The 17,500-nt window shown below is 44.8% G+C and overlaps 2 protein-coding genes across 3 annotated transcripts in view; one reads left to right on the top strand and one right to left on the bottom strand.

Moving 5' to 3' along the window:
* The window catches only part of cdc40 (cell division cycle 40 homolog (S. cerevisiae)), a 16,625-nt gene extending 4,713 nt beyond the window's left edge, over positions 1 to 11,912 (bottom strand). The window contains exons 1-12 of the mRNA XM_062550732.1: positions 11,725 to 11,912; positions 11,304 to 11,390; positions 10,877 to 11,006; positions 10,560 to 10,646; positions 8,650 to 8,789; positions 8,026 to 8,122; positions 7,522 to 7,661; positions 6,590 to 6,664; positions 5,819 to 5,864; positions 3,735 to 3,836; positions 3,189 to 3,304; positions 2,333 to 2,466 (exon numbers count right to left, since the gene is read on the bottom strand). Of these exons, the coding sequence (XP_062406716.1) occupies positions 2,333 to 2,466; positions 3,189 to 3,304; positions 3,735 to 3,836; positions 5,819 to 5,864; positions 6,590 to 6,664; positions 7,522 to 7,661; positions 8,026 to 8,122; positions 8,650 to 8,789; positions 10,560 to 10,646; positions 10,877 to 11,006; positions 11,304 to 11,390; positions 11,725 to 11,907 (1,337 nt within the window). The 5' untranslated portion in view covers positions 11,908 to 11,912. The remainder of the gene's footprint in view (positions 1 to 2,332; positions 2,467 to 3,188; positions 3,305 to 3,734; positions 3,837 to 5,818; positions 5,865 to 6,589; positions 6,665 to 7,521; positions 7,662 to 8,025; positions 8,123 to 8,649; positions 8,790 to 10,559; positions 10,647 to 10,876; positions 11,007 to 11,303; positions 11,391 to 11,724) is intronic.
* An 864-nt stretch (positions 11,913 to 12,776) lies between these two features.
* wasf1 (WASP family member 1) overlaps positions 12,777 to 17,500 on the top strand; it is a 59,012-nt gene continuing 54,288 nt past the window's right edge. For both annotated transcript variants that reach the window (XM_062550206.1, XM_062550205.1), the window contains exon 1: positions 12,777 to 13,126. The gene's annotated coding sequence lies outside the window, so the exon portion shown is untranslated. The remainder of the gene's footprint in view (positions 13,127 to 17,500) is intronic.

Raw genomic sequence — 17,500 nt, 5'->3', positions numbered from 1 at the left:
GTGTGTGTGTGTGTGTGTTCGTGAGAGTGTGAGAGAGAGGGGATCCTCATTCCCTCTAAGATATTAGGTATAATGATGCAGTGGTTGTGTGATGTATCAGGAGTGCTGGGCTTTCATACAGCCTAATGTAGAGAGAGAGCGAGAGAGAGCGAGCGAGATAGAAAGAGAGAGAGAGAAAGAGAGAGAGAGACAGAGAGAGAGAGAGCGAGAGAGAGAGAGACAGAGAGTAAGAGGCGAGAGAAAGAGAGAGAGCGAGAGCAAGAGAGAGAGAGATGGAGTTAATAAGAAATGGAGCTAATGGTTCACTGAGCCTCCAGATAAGACCACCCTCCCTGTGTGTGTGTGTGTGTGTGTGTGCATGCATTCAGCTGTTGTCTACCTAATCCCTCTTCTCCATGGGAAAAGAGTTAATGTGCCCATACATACATTTTTTCATGCGTTCAATTCCCATTCCGTACACACACACACACACACCACCCACACACACACACACACACCACCCACACACACACAGAATTGCTTGGTAAAGCAGGCGGATGCCATCTGTGGTAGAAGGGACAGTAAAGCCCTGAATTGGCACTCACTCAGAGAACCACCACCACACACACACGCACGCGCACACGCACACGCTTGTGTACATAAACACAAGCGCACACACACACACACACACAAGCTTGTGTACATAAACACACATGCGCGCACACACACACACACACACACACACCCCAAGCCCAGCAGGTGGGCCCACAAGGCTAGTGAGGTCTGTGGCAGTGTGGCCCACTGATGCTGGCAACCATCTTCAATTACTCAAACAACACCAAGAGGAGGACCCGCCCGGCATCACAAACCCACTCCGGTCAATCAGCTCAGCAATCACTACACCACACACACACACACACACACACACATAGCACAGCACAACACACCCACACACACACACTCAACATAAACACAGAGCACATAATTACAAGAACATTGCATCATGGGTATTTTGTTTTCGTTTTGTAATCCTTGGGCGCTGCACAGGAACTTCAGCAAAACAAGCTAGCTGTTCGGGCCTGTATTTAACACGTCAGGCCAGCGAACCACATCTGACCCAAACTGTAAATGGTAAAATGGACGGTGTTTGTGTGGAACTTTCTTTTTCTTTCCGCAGTGCATCAGATTTATACATCTCGGTTTGGAATGAGACAATCTAGTACTTCCTGTCACCAATATGTAAACATGGTCGAGATGGTCTTCACAAAGCAATCGGTTCCTCGGAACATTTCACTTGAAGCTTCTTTCCATATATACTTGTACAGTTATAATAATATGCCTGTATTTACCCTCTCTCTTTCTCTCTCCCCCCCCCCCTCTACAAATGTTCAACAATGAAAAGCATAAAGAAGGAACCCATTTTTTTTTTCTCTCCCTCTCCAGGCAAATGTTCAAACATATGGCCAACCAAATAAACAAAAACGAAACCGCACAGACCCACCCCTCTCCCCATCTGAAGGCATAGGTTCAAACATAAAGCCGATCACCTAAACAGAAATGAAACAGCACAGATCGATCTCTCTCTCTCTCTCTCTCTCTCTCTCTCTCTCTCTCTCTCGCTCTCTCTCGCTCTCTCTAGCTCTCTCTGGAGGCAAATCGTCAAACACAACACAGATCAACTAAACAAAAATGAAAGGGAGCAGATCAAACAGCCTCCAGCCGTTGGGCTGTTTTAAATACTTTACCTCTCTCTGATCAGCTGCATATGGAGTAGAGTGGAGTGTGTGTGTGTGTGTGTGTGTAACATGTTGCGGAGGGGGGTTGAAAGTTGGCAGCGGGGCCGCCACAGGAGTGAGTCGACCACGTTAAAACAAAGAGGTTTAACAAAAGTAGATCAAAGAACAGAACGAAATCCCTGGCGAACACCGACCAGGAATGACTCAGCAGAACCGAGCACTTAGTACGAGTCGGCAGAAACAAGAGCGGATGAGGAAGAGGAAGAGGAACAAACCAGGACAGAGAAAGAACAAACGCTTCGACAGGAGGACGGTAGACCAAAATTAACAAATACTGAACTTCCAACGACCCTCACATCACCATTTCTCCAACACACACACACACACTGAGTTTCCTTTCACTGTTGTCACACACAAGCTATGAAGAATCAAAATCTGAAAGTTTGACATCTTTACAGACAGACTGTTATGTCTCTCTCAGAGATTGGCTAACGATGCTCTCTGCTCCACTGAAACTTTTGATAAACTCCGAAAGATGTGCGTCCGTGCATGTGCGCGTGCACAAACACACTCACACACAATCATGCACACACACACACGCAGCTGTAAATACGTACCACTCCCACACGCGGAGACTCTTGTCGTCTGAGGTGCTGACGAAGCGTCGGTTCTCGTCCACGAACGTGATGGTGTTGACTGCACCCAGGTGCCTATCATACTCCTGCACCACCTCGCCAGTGCGGACATCCCACTGGAACACACACACACACACACACGAGTCAGACACATAGATGGACAGATAGTATACACGCAGATATGCAAGACAAGTATACACACACACAAATGGACACATGCACACACGTACAAAATCCTACATGTACACATCCTTGTGCACAGAGACCAACAAACACAAGCATTAACACACACCCAAACAAGCCCACAAACACATACGAGTGCAGACACACACACACACGTTTACTCAAATGTGTCATGGTGACCCACTGATGCCTCTTCAAATACTAAAAGCCCTCTTAGGCTACTCATACCTCACTTTGCTGCACAGATTAAATGGAACACACACACACACACACACACACACACACACACACACACACACACACACACACACACACACACACACACACACACACACACACACACACACACACACACACACACACACACACACACACACACACACACACACACACACACACACACACACACACACACACACACACACACACACACACACACACACACGGCAAGCCATGAAGCATGAAATAAGCTGTTGTTTGCAGTTCCTTGAGGGGAATATCTGTCCCTCTCTCTCTGTGCACTGAAACCCATGGAAGAGGGACCTTCCACATGACACACACTCCATCCCAGAACATTAGTCATAAACAGTTTAATTTAGTTTCTACAGCCTCACAGCATATACACACACACACACACACACACACACACACAAACCTGTACAATCTTCTTGTCGGACATGCCGGCAACAAACAGATTTTGTTTGTCCTCATCTGGGTTGAACTTCACACAGTAGGGCACTTTCCTATTGGTGAAGCGAGATATACACTGACCTGTGGAGAGAGACACACACACACACACACACACACGTGAGTATCCTGTATGTCCTACACAGAGCCATAGTTGATTGGACGCGTCTGCGAGTGCATATGTGTGGGTGGGCCGACAGTGTGTTTTTCCCTGAGCACTCTAGCTCCCTCTGCTGGTGGAGCAGGGCATAGAACCCTTGTTCACCACCAGCCCATTCTAGTGCTCCTTCCCCACAAGGTCTCATGCAGAGGGACTAACTGAGGCTTATTTATGAAAGTGTGTGTGTGTGTGTGTGTGTGTATAGGGTGGGGAAGAAACTATTGCGTCATTTCTTGAGGTGTCATACTGAAGGTGTTAGTGGAGTATGAGAACCCTTGTGCGAGTGTCTGTCTGTCTGTGTGTGTGTGTGTGTGTGTGTGTGTGTGTGTGTGTGTGAGTGTGTGTCAGGCTCACCAGTCTCCGTGTCCCACAGCTTCAGGTAGCGGTCATAGGCAGCGCTGAGGAACTGGGTACCAACGTTATTAAAACAGACATCACGTACAGCCTTACTGTGACCTGAGGACCAGAGAGAGAGAGAGAGAGAGAGAGAGAGAGAGAGAGAGAGAGAGAGAGAAAGAGAGAGAGAGAGAGAGAGAGAGAGAGAGAGAGGAGAGAGAAGGGGGGGGGGGGTGAGATAACAGTAACAGAGATAACCAGAAGGAGGGATATAAAATGTATCACATCATGCATCATTCACGATCATCTAACCATGTGGACCCAAGGCCCTGCTGTTAACTCTGCAGTAATGACAAACATTTCCTAAATCGGACTCTTCTCTTTCCTCTCCTCTGATGTCCCAGCTTGGGATTCCATCCCTTTTTCACTTGTTATGCTCCTCTCTCAATCCCTCTCTCTCATTCCCTATCTTTTTCTTTCTTCTGTCTCGCTCTCTCGCTCTCTCTCGCTCTAACTGGGGTGATAAATCATGCCGTACACAGACAGCTCTCCCCTCCTCTCCTCTCCTCTCTGTCTTCCCTTCTTCTGTCCTCGTTTTAACCACCATGGTAGCCGTAACCACGGCGATAACGGGGACCTGTTGAGAAAGCTGCCCGGGCAGGGGGGAAACTGGTCCGACAGTGTGAGTGTGAGTGTGTGTGTGTGTGTGTGTGTGTGTGTGTGTGTGTGTGTGTGTGTGTGTGTGTGTGTGTGTGTGTGTGTGTGTGTGTGTGTATGTGCTAGTGGGGGTACACTAACAGCACAATTTTATGATTTCCGCTGTGCCCAGACACTTAGTAACAGGAGGAAATGAAATAGATCTACAGCAGAGGACTCTTAAGCACCCTGCATTCTCCACACACACACACACACACACACACTCACCGACACACACCGACACACACCGACACACACCGACACACACACACAATCGAACCCCAGAGCACTCAATATCAAGCACATCATACACACACACACAGTTAACGTCACACAATCAACCACAGAGACAAAAACACACAGCCTGACTCATGCTCACATGAAGACTACCCATGACTGAGGCGTGATAATAGGTTTGTGAGAAAGCGAACATGGCTACAACACTGCCCTACGGGTGCGAAAGTGAAAGTGCTCCCCCTGGAAATTAAGACCCATACAGGAGGGGGGAGAAGGGTTCCTCTCCATTGTATAAAATTGATCAGAGACATTACTGGGGATTATTATGGGTTTTTCTGATGCAGAGGACAAACACACACACAGACACACACACACACACACACACACACACACACATACACACACAGGCAAACAATAATGCACACACGTACAGAAGCACGATAAAGCTTGGCTGTTGTGGATGTCTGAAATATTTATGACGCTTCATAAAACCGCTTTTGTTGTCTGAACAGAAAGAGTAGCCTCTGAACTAGCCCCCACCGCTCCTGTGCACACACGCACGCACACACACGCACACACACACACACTTTCTCTTTTCTCTTTTCTTTGTTAAATTATACAGCGAGTGTGTGTGGAACAGCCAGGCCCGATATGTGTGGCTGTCCAAATCTACATTCAGTCCCCAACAAAGGAAGAGCCAGCATCCCTCTCAACCTCCCTCGCAAATATGATTAGTCTCCACTGTGTGTGTGTATGTACACACACACACGCACGCACAGGCACACACACACACACACACACACACACACACACACACACACACACACAGCAAAGAGCGGAGAGAGATGCGCTAAAGAAATCATGTGACAGAGGAAGTCGGTTTGGGGGGGGGGGGGGGGGGGGGATGGGGCATTGAAAAGAGCCATTATTTCATCCCTGTATGATTAATAGATTCAGCTGCCCGGAAGCTACACAATCAACACCAGCAGCGGTTAAGAAAAGAGAAAATAAGCCATTCAACAAGGGCTGCCTATCAAATGACTTCTACACAAACAGCTTTTCATGGACACACACACCAGATTTGCATTATTTCTCATCCGGAAACGCGCACGCACACACACACACACACACACAAACAAATACAGGATTCCATGAGATTTCATATTTACCGATAAACGTTCGTACGCATCTGCGATCGCCATAGACTTCCCATAACTGAAACAGAACACACCAACCAATCACAAATCTCAACACAACCAACATAACACACTTGGGCATATTCTGCCACAAGAAAACTGCAGTCTGTGTACAGTGTTGAAAAAGTGAACAGATATTATTCCAAACAAATAAATAATAATAATAAAAAAAAATCCATTGCAATTTAGCTCAATATACAGCTCCAGGTGCCTGCTAAGTAAGGGAGGTATAATATATTGTCCGCCAGCCGGTCATTATCAGAAAATAAGCACAGACAGAGCGAACTGGACCTGGCCTGGACTTATTTTTCGATAATGACCGGCGGACAGTACATTATCCCCGTTGTTATACGGCTTCTTGCCAAACCTCACACAATGTGTCTTTTTAAATTAGTCTTTTACTGATTCATGGTTTCTGCTCAGAAACAAATCAAAAGTTTCCTGCGTTCCACCATTACTTACTGACTTGAAGTCCCATTATGGGAGGTGAATAGACTACTTGTGGAATGATATCAAAGACATGAATCAGTGGCACAAAAACCCTCTGGCAGCAGCCATTAACTTCTGCAGCTGTCAGATATAAGACATGTCGGGCCTCCGAATGACGGGAAGGTCCACTCAAGTCAGTGGAATGCTCTGCAGCAATATGAAAAGCCGTATAATACGACAGTGATGTTTGTGTGTGTGTGGGTGTGTGTGTGTGTGTGTGTGTGTGTGTGGACTAGTGAGAGGTGAAAGTGATACCTTGATCTTGCAGTCCATGGAACAAGAGAGCAGCAGATGAGCTGAGGCAGGAAACAATCGGATCGCACTGACCCCCTAGAGAGAGAGAGAGAGAGAGAAGAGAGAGAGAGAGAGAGAGAGAGAGAGAGAGAGAGAGAGAAGAGAGAGCAAGAGTGAAAGAGAGAGAGAGAGGGAGAAGAGAGAGAGCAAGAGTGAAAGAGAAAGAAAGAGAGAGAGAGCAAGAGAGCAAGAGTGAAAGAGAGAGAGAGAGAGAGAGAGAGAGAGAGAAATGAAGAGAAGAGAAAAGAAGATGCAAGAGAGGAGAGAAGAACAAAATGTTAGATATGCATGCATATTGCATATTCAATGCAGGTGTACTTAAGGGACCACTGCTGTGTATAGCTTTAGTCCTTGTCAAACTTTGAGGTTGTTCACACGAGTTCATCTCAGAGGTTATGCTGGGCAAGGCCTACAGTAATTTCCCACATATAAGCCGCAGAATAGTGTTTTATGGAAGTTAAAAGAAACAAAACCATATTAACACCATATTAACTGCCCCCCTGTATTAACCTCATAGCGGAAGAACTTTTGCAAAATCAATGTATAAGCCGCGGCTAATAGTCGGGAAATTACGGTACACACTATGAATCTCATTGTACTTAAATGCAATGACAATAAAGATATTCTATTCTATTCTATTCTGCACACAACCTTTTCTGCAGCCATAATACAAAAAGAGATTCAATTAACAGTAACTACATCACACTTCTGACAACAATCTGGTGGTTCATGGATCACCGGTCCACAAAGATGTTTGGATTGCTTAGTTTCATGTCAATAATGTGCAGAAACGTCTCACTTTTCATAGTCAATCAAGACCTTTCCCCTGACCTCCTGCACGCAAACACACACACGCACGCACGCACACGCTCTCACACACACACACACTTCACCTTTGTGTGTCCGGTCCATACATGCAGCTGCTTCTTGGGCAGGTAGCACTTGTCGGGTGCGTCCGCCGAGCGCAGGTTGATGCCCACATCCTGCGGAGCATGCAGGTACGAGCGACCCTGGTAGTCGTACATCTCTTTAACTGTGGACACACACACACACACACACATTTAAAGGGTGCTTATACTATAACCACAACTACTTTCACATGGACCTTTGGACATTTTTTTGACTGTTCAAAAAAAAGACTTCCATAATCCTAGATTGATCTTCTTGAAATACATAATTCAATTTACATATGACTGTCGACAGTCCTCATGACAATAAAGACTAGCAAGTGAATACATTAAATTGTGTGAAGTTGTTGTAAAGACATGCTACAACACTTTGCTTAATTACTAAAAACTAAGGATGAGAGGTTCCGAAACAGAACTAGAGATCAAATGAGTGAGGGAGCGAATAAACAAATGAACGAATAAACGAATGAATGAACGGATGAGCTTTACCATGAAGAATAGTCTTCTCCTCTCCAGGTGCTTCTTCCTCATTCCTTCCCTTCTTCTGCCGTTTCGCTAGAATCTCATCCAGCTCCTTCTGTTCCTCCTGTTGTTTTTAAATGCATGCACAAACATATAATCAACAACACAGATCAAGGGTCTCATGTACACCACTACTGGTCAAAAGTTTGGGGTCGCCTATAAATATTCTTGTTTTCATACACAAGCATACACAAACGAATGCACAAATATAAAATCAACCACACAGATCAAGGATCTTAAGTACACTACTACTGTTTAAAAGTTTGGGGTCGCTTATAAATATCCTTGTTTTCCATGACAACCTACATGATATTGATTTGAATAGGAAAACAGCCAAATGAACAGGAAATATAGTCACTGAATGATTTCTAGCTAAAATAATTTCATAAAAGCATCCTCCATTTGCCTTTCTTTCAAAAACCAAAACAAGGGCAATCTTCTGGCCATCTTGGTTGACTTGGGCAACCAGGATAGGCACTGTGGCCTGAAACCTAGCATGTATGTATGTATTTATATATGTATATATTTATGTGTGTGTGTGTGTTTATGTGTGTCCAGCATGGACGGAGACCCCTGAAGACCAGGTCTCACCTCTGAGGGCTTGGCCCCGTCCTTCTCATCCAGGTACTTGGCCCACGGCCCCAGGAACGCTTCCATGTCTGCAGCCTCTCCGCCCTTTATCTTCTTCCGCTTCTCCGACTTCTTTGGCCCCGTCTCAAACACCGTCTGTCCTGTGCACACAAACACAAACACACACACACAATAAATTTCCAAACAGTGAACTCACTACACTTTTCAGACATAACTTTCAGTTGGCATTTGACATTTAAAAATAAATAATAAAAATCAATACTTTCACTCGCAAGTTTCTCATAGAAATGAGATACAGCTAGAGTAAAACACACATATAGACCTAAACTTGGACTGTAGCCAAACTAAAACACACACACGCACACACACACACAAGCTTCATCACCTCTGACTTGTTATGCATCTCCACTTTCAAAGCAATACAGTCGTGATTTAGGCTCCTGCTCAGGCGTCGGAACCTTCCATAAAAATGACGGCCGTGCCACCCAAACACAACAAACTCGCCAGGATTTGCAGCCTGCTGACCACAGCTGAAATGTTTCCTTAGCATAGCCACTCTCCGCTCTCCTGGTCATCAATCAAAAGCGTGTGGCTGAATTTTCCCTGTGATAAATTAATTGGGTTCATTTTTCTCTTTTAAAATGTTAGCCATTTGTCTCCTGCGCTGACTTTCCCCCGCTCTGTGCAGCCAGGGCTTCAGATTCCAACTCGACTGAGTCACCAGCACAATGTCTATGCAGCAAATGCATTAAAAGATGTTCATACATTTTACATGTATTCATTTAGCAGGCGCCTTTTCCAAAGCGACTTACATATGTCAATTATATTACAAAGGCTACATGTTACATTGTCCCTGGAGCAACTCGGGGTTAGGTGCCTTGCTCGAGGGCACAATGGTGGAGGCCGGGAATTGAACCCACAAACTTTTCTGGCTACTGCATGCTAGCCCAGCCCCGTCACCACCACCGCAAGTAAACAAAACGTATGAATGAGCCAGTCACTTACTCAAATGATTCATCAGTTCATCACATATAAATCAATCACCAGAGGCTTCACAGTTCTGTTCACTGCAGTGCACTCACTGCATATCTCCCCCAGTGTGGCATCAATAACACAGGTTACACTTCAGCAGTAATCTCCCATACAGTTCAGTGAAGAGCAGCCCTTGTGCTCAGTCTTTAACAAGACGTTGCATCATATCACCAAACATACAGCACAAACACAGTCACTGGAGCCGCACAGTCATCCTCTCGATTGTCCAAAACAGCTCTCTAATGCTATACAATTGCCATTCTAGTCCATAAATGACCCTTACATTAAAGAGTCAAGAGCATAGTCCTTAGCACTTATGAGGTCACAGACTCCCTCCACCACAACTTAACTACCTCTCTGGGGCTTCACTCAGCAGTAACAGTAGCAAAAGAACCTTGAATGATGTTATGATTTCTTACAAGCACTTAGCGACTGACGAAGTTATGAACCGTATCGAAAAATTCAATCAATGACTTGAAATATTGCAAACTCTATACTGCACCTAATCAGTCTTCACTCTGTGGAGGCAGTAATATAACCTAAGGCATGTCTGAAGTGTTGGACACTACAGAAAACAACAAAAGACCGCAGTCTGGTTTTCACCATATTAAACTCAAGTTCTAAGATTGAACATTAGTCTGGCGAGGCTGCGCTTTGTTTCTACTGCACTTCGCGTAGCTTAAGTTTCGTTTTCGGCGCGTCACCGGCCAATAGCGTGCCAGGACTAGAGTATGGCCGTTTCTGATCGGAGCCAAAGGTTCTGACAGTAAACAGCGCAAATACATCTGCTGGTGTCCAGCCTGAGCTGCCGGGCGAAATTCAAATTCCCCGGAAGTTCAGGCAGGGTTCACCCAGCCTAAGAAGACCCCAGATGGTACCTTTGTTTTTTTCTGCCTCTTCCACTGCGCCGATGTAACTGCTGGCTGACACCAGACTTGCGTCCACTGAAGGGTCCAGGGCATAGCCTGTCAGAGGGAATACAAATGAATGAGAAGAGGGACATGAAGATTGTAAAGCAGACAACTTACGCCCAAAAAAGAACATTCGAAACAAATTAAAATGTCATCTACAAGAACTAAGCTTTTTAAGGAAACAAACAAAATGTTCACTTCATAAGTGATGTCAATCTGTACAACAGGAATAATAGCAGGGGAACATGTTCCAAGTGAAGACTTTGTGATGAGAAATACACTACCATAAGTGGAAAACGTCCTCCTCTGTTGTTCGAACATGAAGTCATTAAGGTGAGCTGGTTCAGCATATCCCGACAGCATGTTCCTTGGAGCTGCCATTTGTTGAGTCCTGAATGGGTTCACTGGGCCAAACTGTCAACAACAATCAGAAAGACGATGTAACAAGGCAAAGCAATGTAAGGTATGATAGAGTAGCCTAAGAGTAAGGATTATTTAGGTGCATGATAGAAAGACCTGTCCACTGCTTTTGAATCCGAGTATGCAATGTCTACTCTCCAAGTAGGCTAATATAGTTGAAGAAACTAGTTTGGAACTGTTTTGTAAGTAAATACAATCGCAGAGTACTATCTTCGTTAGTTAACGTGGATAAACAAAGAGACGATATCTGCTTTAAGACTCGGTTCGGACACCTGGGTTTTAATAACTCACCTCTGGCGCGAACATCGTTTCATAGGAAGGGTTGTAATTGACTTCTTTAAGAGAGGGGTCCAGATGGGTACCTGTCATGACATCCTCCTACAATGACAAAACAAAAACATAATTCCAATTCATAACCTGTTCAGAAGTCAAAGTTTTACCCTACTGATGTTAGGCATTGCCATTCTCATTCATCTGGGAGAGGATCAGGAACAGCTTCAGAGCAATGCAAAAACGAGCCAGGTCAAGAGGGCGATGTATTAGCGAAAAAGATTAAATAACGAATCACCACATTGTAATACAAAACTACAAATGAATCGTTACACAATTTATCAGCTAGCAGCAGGACTTTGTCACGTTGGCGTTAACGTTATTTGTTGGCTAAGTTGCTATCATTGCTAACCTAGCAAACTTAGCTAGCTAGAGATTTTACCTTCACGGCGACTTCAGGAGCAGAGTTGAGAACAACCAAAGATGTTGTTTTCCCTGATTTCAGAGGCTGTAGATGTGAAAGCGCATCTGGGTCTACTTTTTCTGGTTCTGGTATGGATTCTGTCTCATTATCAGAGTCTGAATTGGAATCGTACGAAACGAGGGAACCCACCGAGGCCGCCATCTTGGATGTTGTGAACGTCTTCCCTGAGAGGTCCTAAAATGTACATTACAAAATGGTATTCTAATGCACAAAAAAACTTCTGCTAAATTATAGTACATCTCGATGTAAATCGTTACAAATATACACAAATGTGTATTTGTATTTTAGAATTATAGATATGTATTTACGTAAAGACTGTAACTAACCATTTACAATAAATACGTTTTATAAAGCGTACAGGACCTGGAATGGGGGGAAAAAACTCACCAAGGGCTCGTACTACGCACACGTTTGATTGAATATTATCAATTTGCAAAAAGGCAGGACTAAAATCCAATGAGATAAGGACAAGGGCTAGAATAAATGCGCCGAAGAAAACAACTGCGCTACCCTTTGAGCTGTATGTATGTTGTGACGTCCAGGAATCTGTAATACATAAACTCCAACCTGTGAAAAAATATTTGTTTATTTTTTCCTAAAATAATGTGTTTCATATAGGCTAGGCAATCTACAGTCAGTCAGTACAGTCTACTCCTACATGCATTCCACTCACTATAATGTCAGATTATCATAACACTTTATATATAAAAAAACAAATTGAGAAGTAACCATCTGGGTCTAATCTATAATGAAAGAGACATTGCATATGGACTTCATGAATTAAACTTCTCTGCAGCGTAGCCTTGTAGCCACAGTGCAGAAATAGCCAACCCTGAAGCCTTCTTCGCTGCTTCCAATTGGTCAGTACGGCATAAACGGGAGTGCTCAGAAGGAGTGAACCAATGGTGTGCAGGTATACAGTTTGTGCGGGCCAAGTCTGTTGCGTGGGGTATTTCAACAATAGAAAGTGGTACGTGCCATCCTCAGCGGATAGAGGTATATCTACAGGCGGCACGGGCATGGTCCCCCTGTCAAGATACGAGAATACCCGTGGTATCAGAGTGTACGGGGTCAGGGCAGTCTGTTGGATAATCCAGACGCGCACTGCGTTGTCCGATTTAGTAGCCTCTCCTTGAACGCCGATGGTCCCTTTGGAAGTAGTGCTCAGTTGTGATCCTTGCTCCTCATTTTTAATAGGTTTCACCAGCAGTCAAAGCACGCACTCGTAAACCTTGTCAAGAGCGCGTCGTGGAATGGGACTGGACATTTAAATTATTCGGAACCTCGGAATCAAATTCGGAGGCTCAGCACACCAAGCAATGGGAAGGATTTAGCAGTGTAATTTACTCTTACGCTTCAGGTAAGTCATTCAATGCCTTAATGTAACACTCAGTAGTCTATAATGTGCATTAAAGGCAATACAATTTCATGCATGGAAGATTCATCAAATAGGCTTTAGGCTATATGGATAAAGAAGTCCTACGACTAGTAAGCCAATACTGCTTTTGTCAGCGTGAGAATGTTAGCCTACCTAGTGCGGTGTGGGTGACAGGTGTGATTTGAATAATGGATGCATCGCTCTTTTCTGCGCCGTTGCCACCCTATGAATTTTGTAAGTCTTTCAATGATACGCTGAAGGAGCATTATCGTACATCATCTGCCTGACCAGTCTTTCTGAAGGTCTTTGGTTAGACTGACTGAGCCTTGAAAAACAGCCCGGGGAGGGGGTCGTGGTTGCACATCTGTATCTGGCCAAAATGCCAAGCTGAGCAGAATCCTCCCAACGAAAAGCCTAGGTTACCTCGTTGGCTAGCTTGTTTGTAGAGACCTGAGCTTGTAGGCTAATTATTACACGCAAATGGCATTCTGTGGGCTTGGTGTGAAATTCTTTTTTAACGTTTACATGTCCGATACGCTGGTCGAGGCAAGAGCATTAGGCTACTGATCGTGGAATGTCTTCGAGGAGGAATGCAGCTTAATCGCATTTTAACGATGTGACTTCAGTGAAAGAGGTTTGATGTTATTTCGCCCTCAGCTTAGTAAGGGTCTGAGCCATTTCATCCCCTTACAATAGCAATTCCTGCCCTCTCAAAATAAAGTAGCCTACCGTGCGCTAAGATATTTACAGAGTGTCTATGCCTGCGAGTGCCCCAGCTCTTGGGTCGATTTTTTTCAATCAAGTTTTATGTCTTTTGCAGTTCTGGGGGAGGGGTAGGTTGGCTGGTTAAAGTCGATGTGAGGACGCTTTGTGAAATTTGAGCCCGTTTAAATCGTACTGTTTGGACGGACGCAAACAAAGAGTCATCACCCCAGGTCCTCGGAAATCTGAGCTGTGTTTTGTGTATAGTAACATATTGGTTTGTTTTTGTTCGACACCAACTTAAAATGTCAGCAAAAGGCAAGTAGCCTAATCCATATCAGGATAGAACATATTTTGTCTTCAGCGCAGACGACTGAATGACTGTTGAGGCTTCTCCATGCCTTTTGGAAAAAAAGGTTAAAAAAAAAAAAAAAAAACAATGTTGGCGACATAAGGAATTACTACCCTCATGCACAAGATCCAGATTTCTCTAATGTTGGGGTGGTCATCACACCTCACTACGTAATTGATCTAGGGCTAGGCTATTGAATAAGCCATTATTGTCCTTTGTTAAGACTGTACGAATTAAATCTATGTCATATGAAGACAAGTTGAAAGGAAAAAATGGGCTGATAGAGGAATCGAATGAATGGATGGATGCTCTATGCGGCGCGCCCTCGAACTTTCTGCGTGAACGCGCGCTGTCAGTCAGCTGAGACTGGCGTTCCACGCGAGCAAATCTGAAGGAAAGGCAAAATCGACCTCGAAGTCAAACCTCCTTCCCTATCCCCGGTTTACAGCAGCAGCAGCAGCCGCGGCCGCCGAGCTTACTGTAAAAAGCTATAATTACAATAGGCTACACAGCAGTCAGCCACATGCATTCCCAACAATGTAACCCATTTGGACTTGGTCTTTTTTTTTTTTTTTACAGCAGCATTGAGAAGGCCCTGTTTTTTATTCAATGATGCTGGCATGATTTCTGTGGCTGTGAAAGAGGTCACATTGGTGAGAAATAAAACATAAAAATACCATAAACAGTGCTCATAGCCTGAACCACTGGCGCACACTGTAGCCTACCTAATTACTGTTTTGAAGTGACATTTTTCCCAGCTCTCATAGGGGGATGGTGAGACACTACACCAATTCACGGCTTGTACTGTGTGTCTGTGCATCTACAGTACAGCCTTTAAGCTTAACCCTACAGTAAACGCCTCCGCGAAATACAAGAAGTAAACGTACAAATGTACTCCATACATTGTGCTGCTTCCCCTGAATAGTAGGCCTATGTCACATGAAGCTGGAGAGCAAGAGAGAGAGAGTATAGTTGAATTTATTGAGTGTTTAGCCTTGACATTAATGTTATGTTTTGTGCTGAATATAATCCTAATGCTCTGGAGCATACAGTATTTGAATGAATTCTGTCTTTTTTCATATACTGGCTATAGTGCTGGTAATGGTCACAAAGATGCTTCGCAAAAATCACTCCAGGGAGATGTTTTCACGACTCTGAGTCTGACCTACTTCAGGGCCCAAAGGCCAGGCATGTATGCGCTTGATCACGTTGGACAATGCAGGAAGTGGGAGATGTAGTGGTGTCCATATAGGCCACAAGGTAAAGGCAAGGTATGAATCTCTGAAGGGCAGTCAAGCCGCACACGCTAAAGCTGTAAAGTCGTGTCAACCTTGAAATACAGAATCTGTGTCGAAGGCCCAAGCAAGCCGCCCAACTACTGATTCATTTTGATGGGGTTCTGCCCGCCATAGGAAGTGATATAGACATTTAAATGTAAAGAAGTTTAGGTTATGTATGTATGCATGTGCACGCACTAGTGGAAATCAATACACTGGTAATCAGAAAGCTGTTGTTTGTGCTTGGATAGAGAGTGTGTGTGTGTGTGTGTGTGTGTGTGTGTGTGTGTGTGTGTGTGTGCGTGCGTATGTTTGTATGTGTTTGTATGTGTGTGTGTATGTGTGTGTGTGCGCACTGTGTACTGTGTAGTGTGGGTGTAGTGTGTGTGTGTGTGTGTACTATGTAGTGTCTGTGTGTGTGCATTAAGATGGTGCTGCAGCTGTTGCCTTTCATAGACAGAGATGGCATCCAAAACATCACATGGTTCCTGAAACAGGAGCCAAACCCACACACACACACACACACGCACACACACACACACACACACACGCACATGCACACACACAGAATGCACTATCACATAAGGCCAGGCTGGTCTACCTAAGTAGTTGAAGGCCTTGAAAAGCACCGCATTTGAGTGAGAGAGGTAGGACAAAGCGCTCTGGATTTCTGCCTCTGTTAGAACAATCTTATCAGAGGTTTAAGTGGATAGAACTGAAATCTATAGTGGGTTTCAGGGATATGCTGCATTCCTGTGTTCTCCCTAAAGTCGACATGACCATCAAAGCAGCAGTAACTTTGTGTTAACATGTGTGCATGCATACCTACATGCATATGCAAATACACACACAAATACCTACAGTACATGAACATATGCACATACACACGGACATAAATACCTACATGTACTGTATGTGCAGGCCACATACAGTTCATATACGCATTAAAGATTCTTTTGAGCCGCAAAGATATGACGAAGAGAGATAAAAGGGAAAGAGAGAGATTGGAAACCAAACCAGAAGAGTTGATAACTGTCAGAAACACGCCATTAGCACCATTTCTCCCCTAACAAAGCCACCTCATCCGAGAAGGTGGTAGAGTCAAAGATGTCTGAGACAGAGAGGAACGAAAAGAAGGCTAACAGGATGAGGCAGAGGAGATGGTGATGTGAGAAGAGCAGCACAGGAAGGGGGGGGGGGGGGGGGGGGGTGTAGACGTGAGAAAGGAAAACCGTGAGGGAATATCAGCAAAACATCAGAGACTGGAAGGGTGCAAAAGTTTCAGAATTTTTTAAGAGAAGAGAGAGAATGAATAATGAAGAGAGGGTATAAGAGAGAGAAAGACAGAGAGTGGGGAACAGTAAGCGAGGAGGGGAGAGAAAAAGAGTGAGGGATAAAAGGTGATAAATGAGAGAAAGAGAGAGAGAGAGAAAGACGAAGTCAGAGAAAAAGAATGAGTGAAAGAGACAAAATGAGAGAGGGAGACAGAGATAGAGAAAAGAGCGAGCGAATGAGTGATTTAGAGAGAAAGCGAGAGAGAGAGAGACAGAGAAGGCTCCCTGTGAGGCGTTGTGTCCGTCTGAAGTGTCCGTATCTCCCAGCTGTGTGCTGACTGCAGACAGAGCGCCTTTGTTCCTCCGGCCTCTGCGGGTCCGGCTCTCAAGAAAGGCCTTCTGTGCAGTCCCCGCGGCCCCTCGCTCCCTCCCGCGCTGCCTGCCTGCCTGCCTGGGCGTCTCTGCCCCAACAAGCCCTCACCGCTGTGTGTCCCCACTGCTGCTGAAAACTCTTTGTTTTTTTAACACTTTGCCATTAGCACACTCTACCACTAACTTGGTGTGGTTAGCACCCTGCAATTAACTCTGTGCTTTTAACACTGTGCCATTAGCACACTCTACCACTAACTTGGTGTGGTTAACACCCTGCAATTAACTCTGTGCTTTTAACACTGTGCCATCAACACTCTACCACTAACTTGGTGTAGTTAACACTCTGCAATTAACTCTGTGCCTTTAACACTGTGCCATC

This window comes from Sardina pilchardus, chromosome 12 (genome assembly GCF_963854185.1).
Source record: "Sardina pilchardus chromosome 12, fSarPil1.1, whole genome shotgun sequence".
Taxonomy (NCBI): Eukaryota; Metazoa; Chordata; class Actinopteri; order Clupeiformes; family Clupeidae; genus Sardina; species Sardina pilchardus.
The sequence above is the reverse complement of the archived record's forward strand: the minus strand, read 5'-3'. Positions and strand labels throughout refer to the sequence as shown.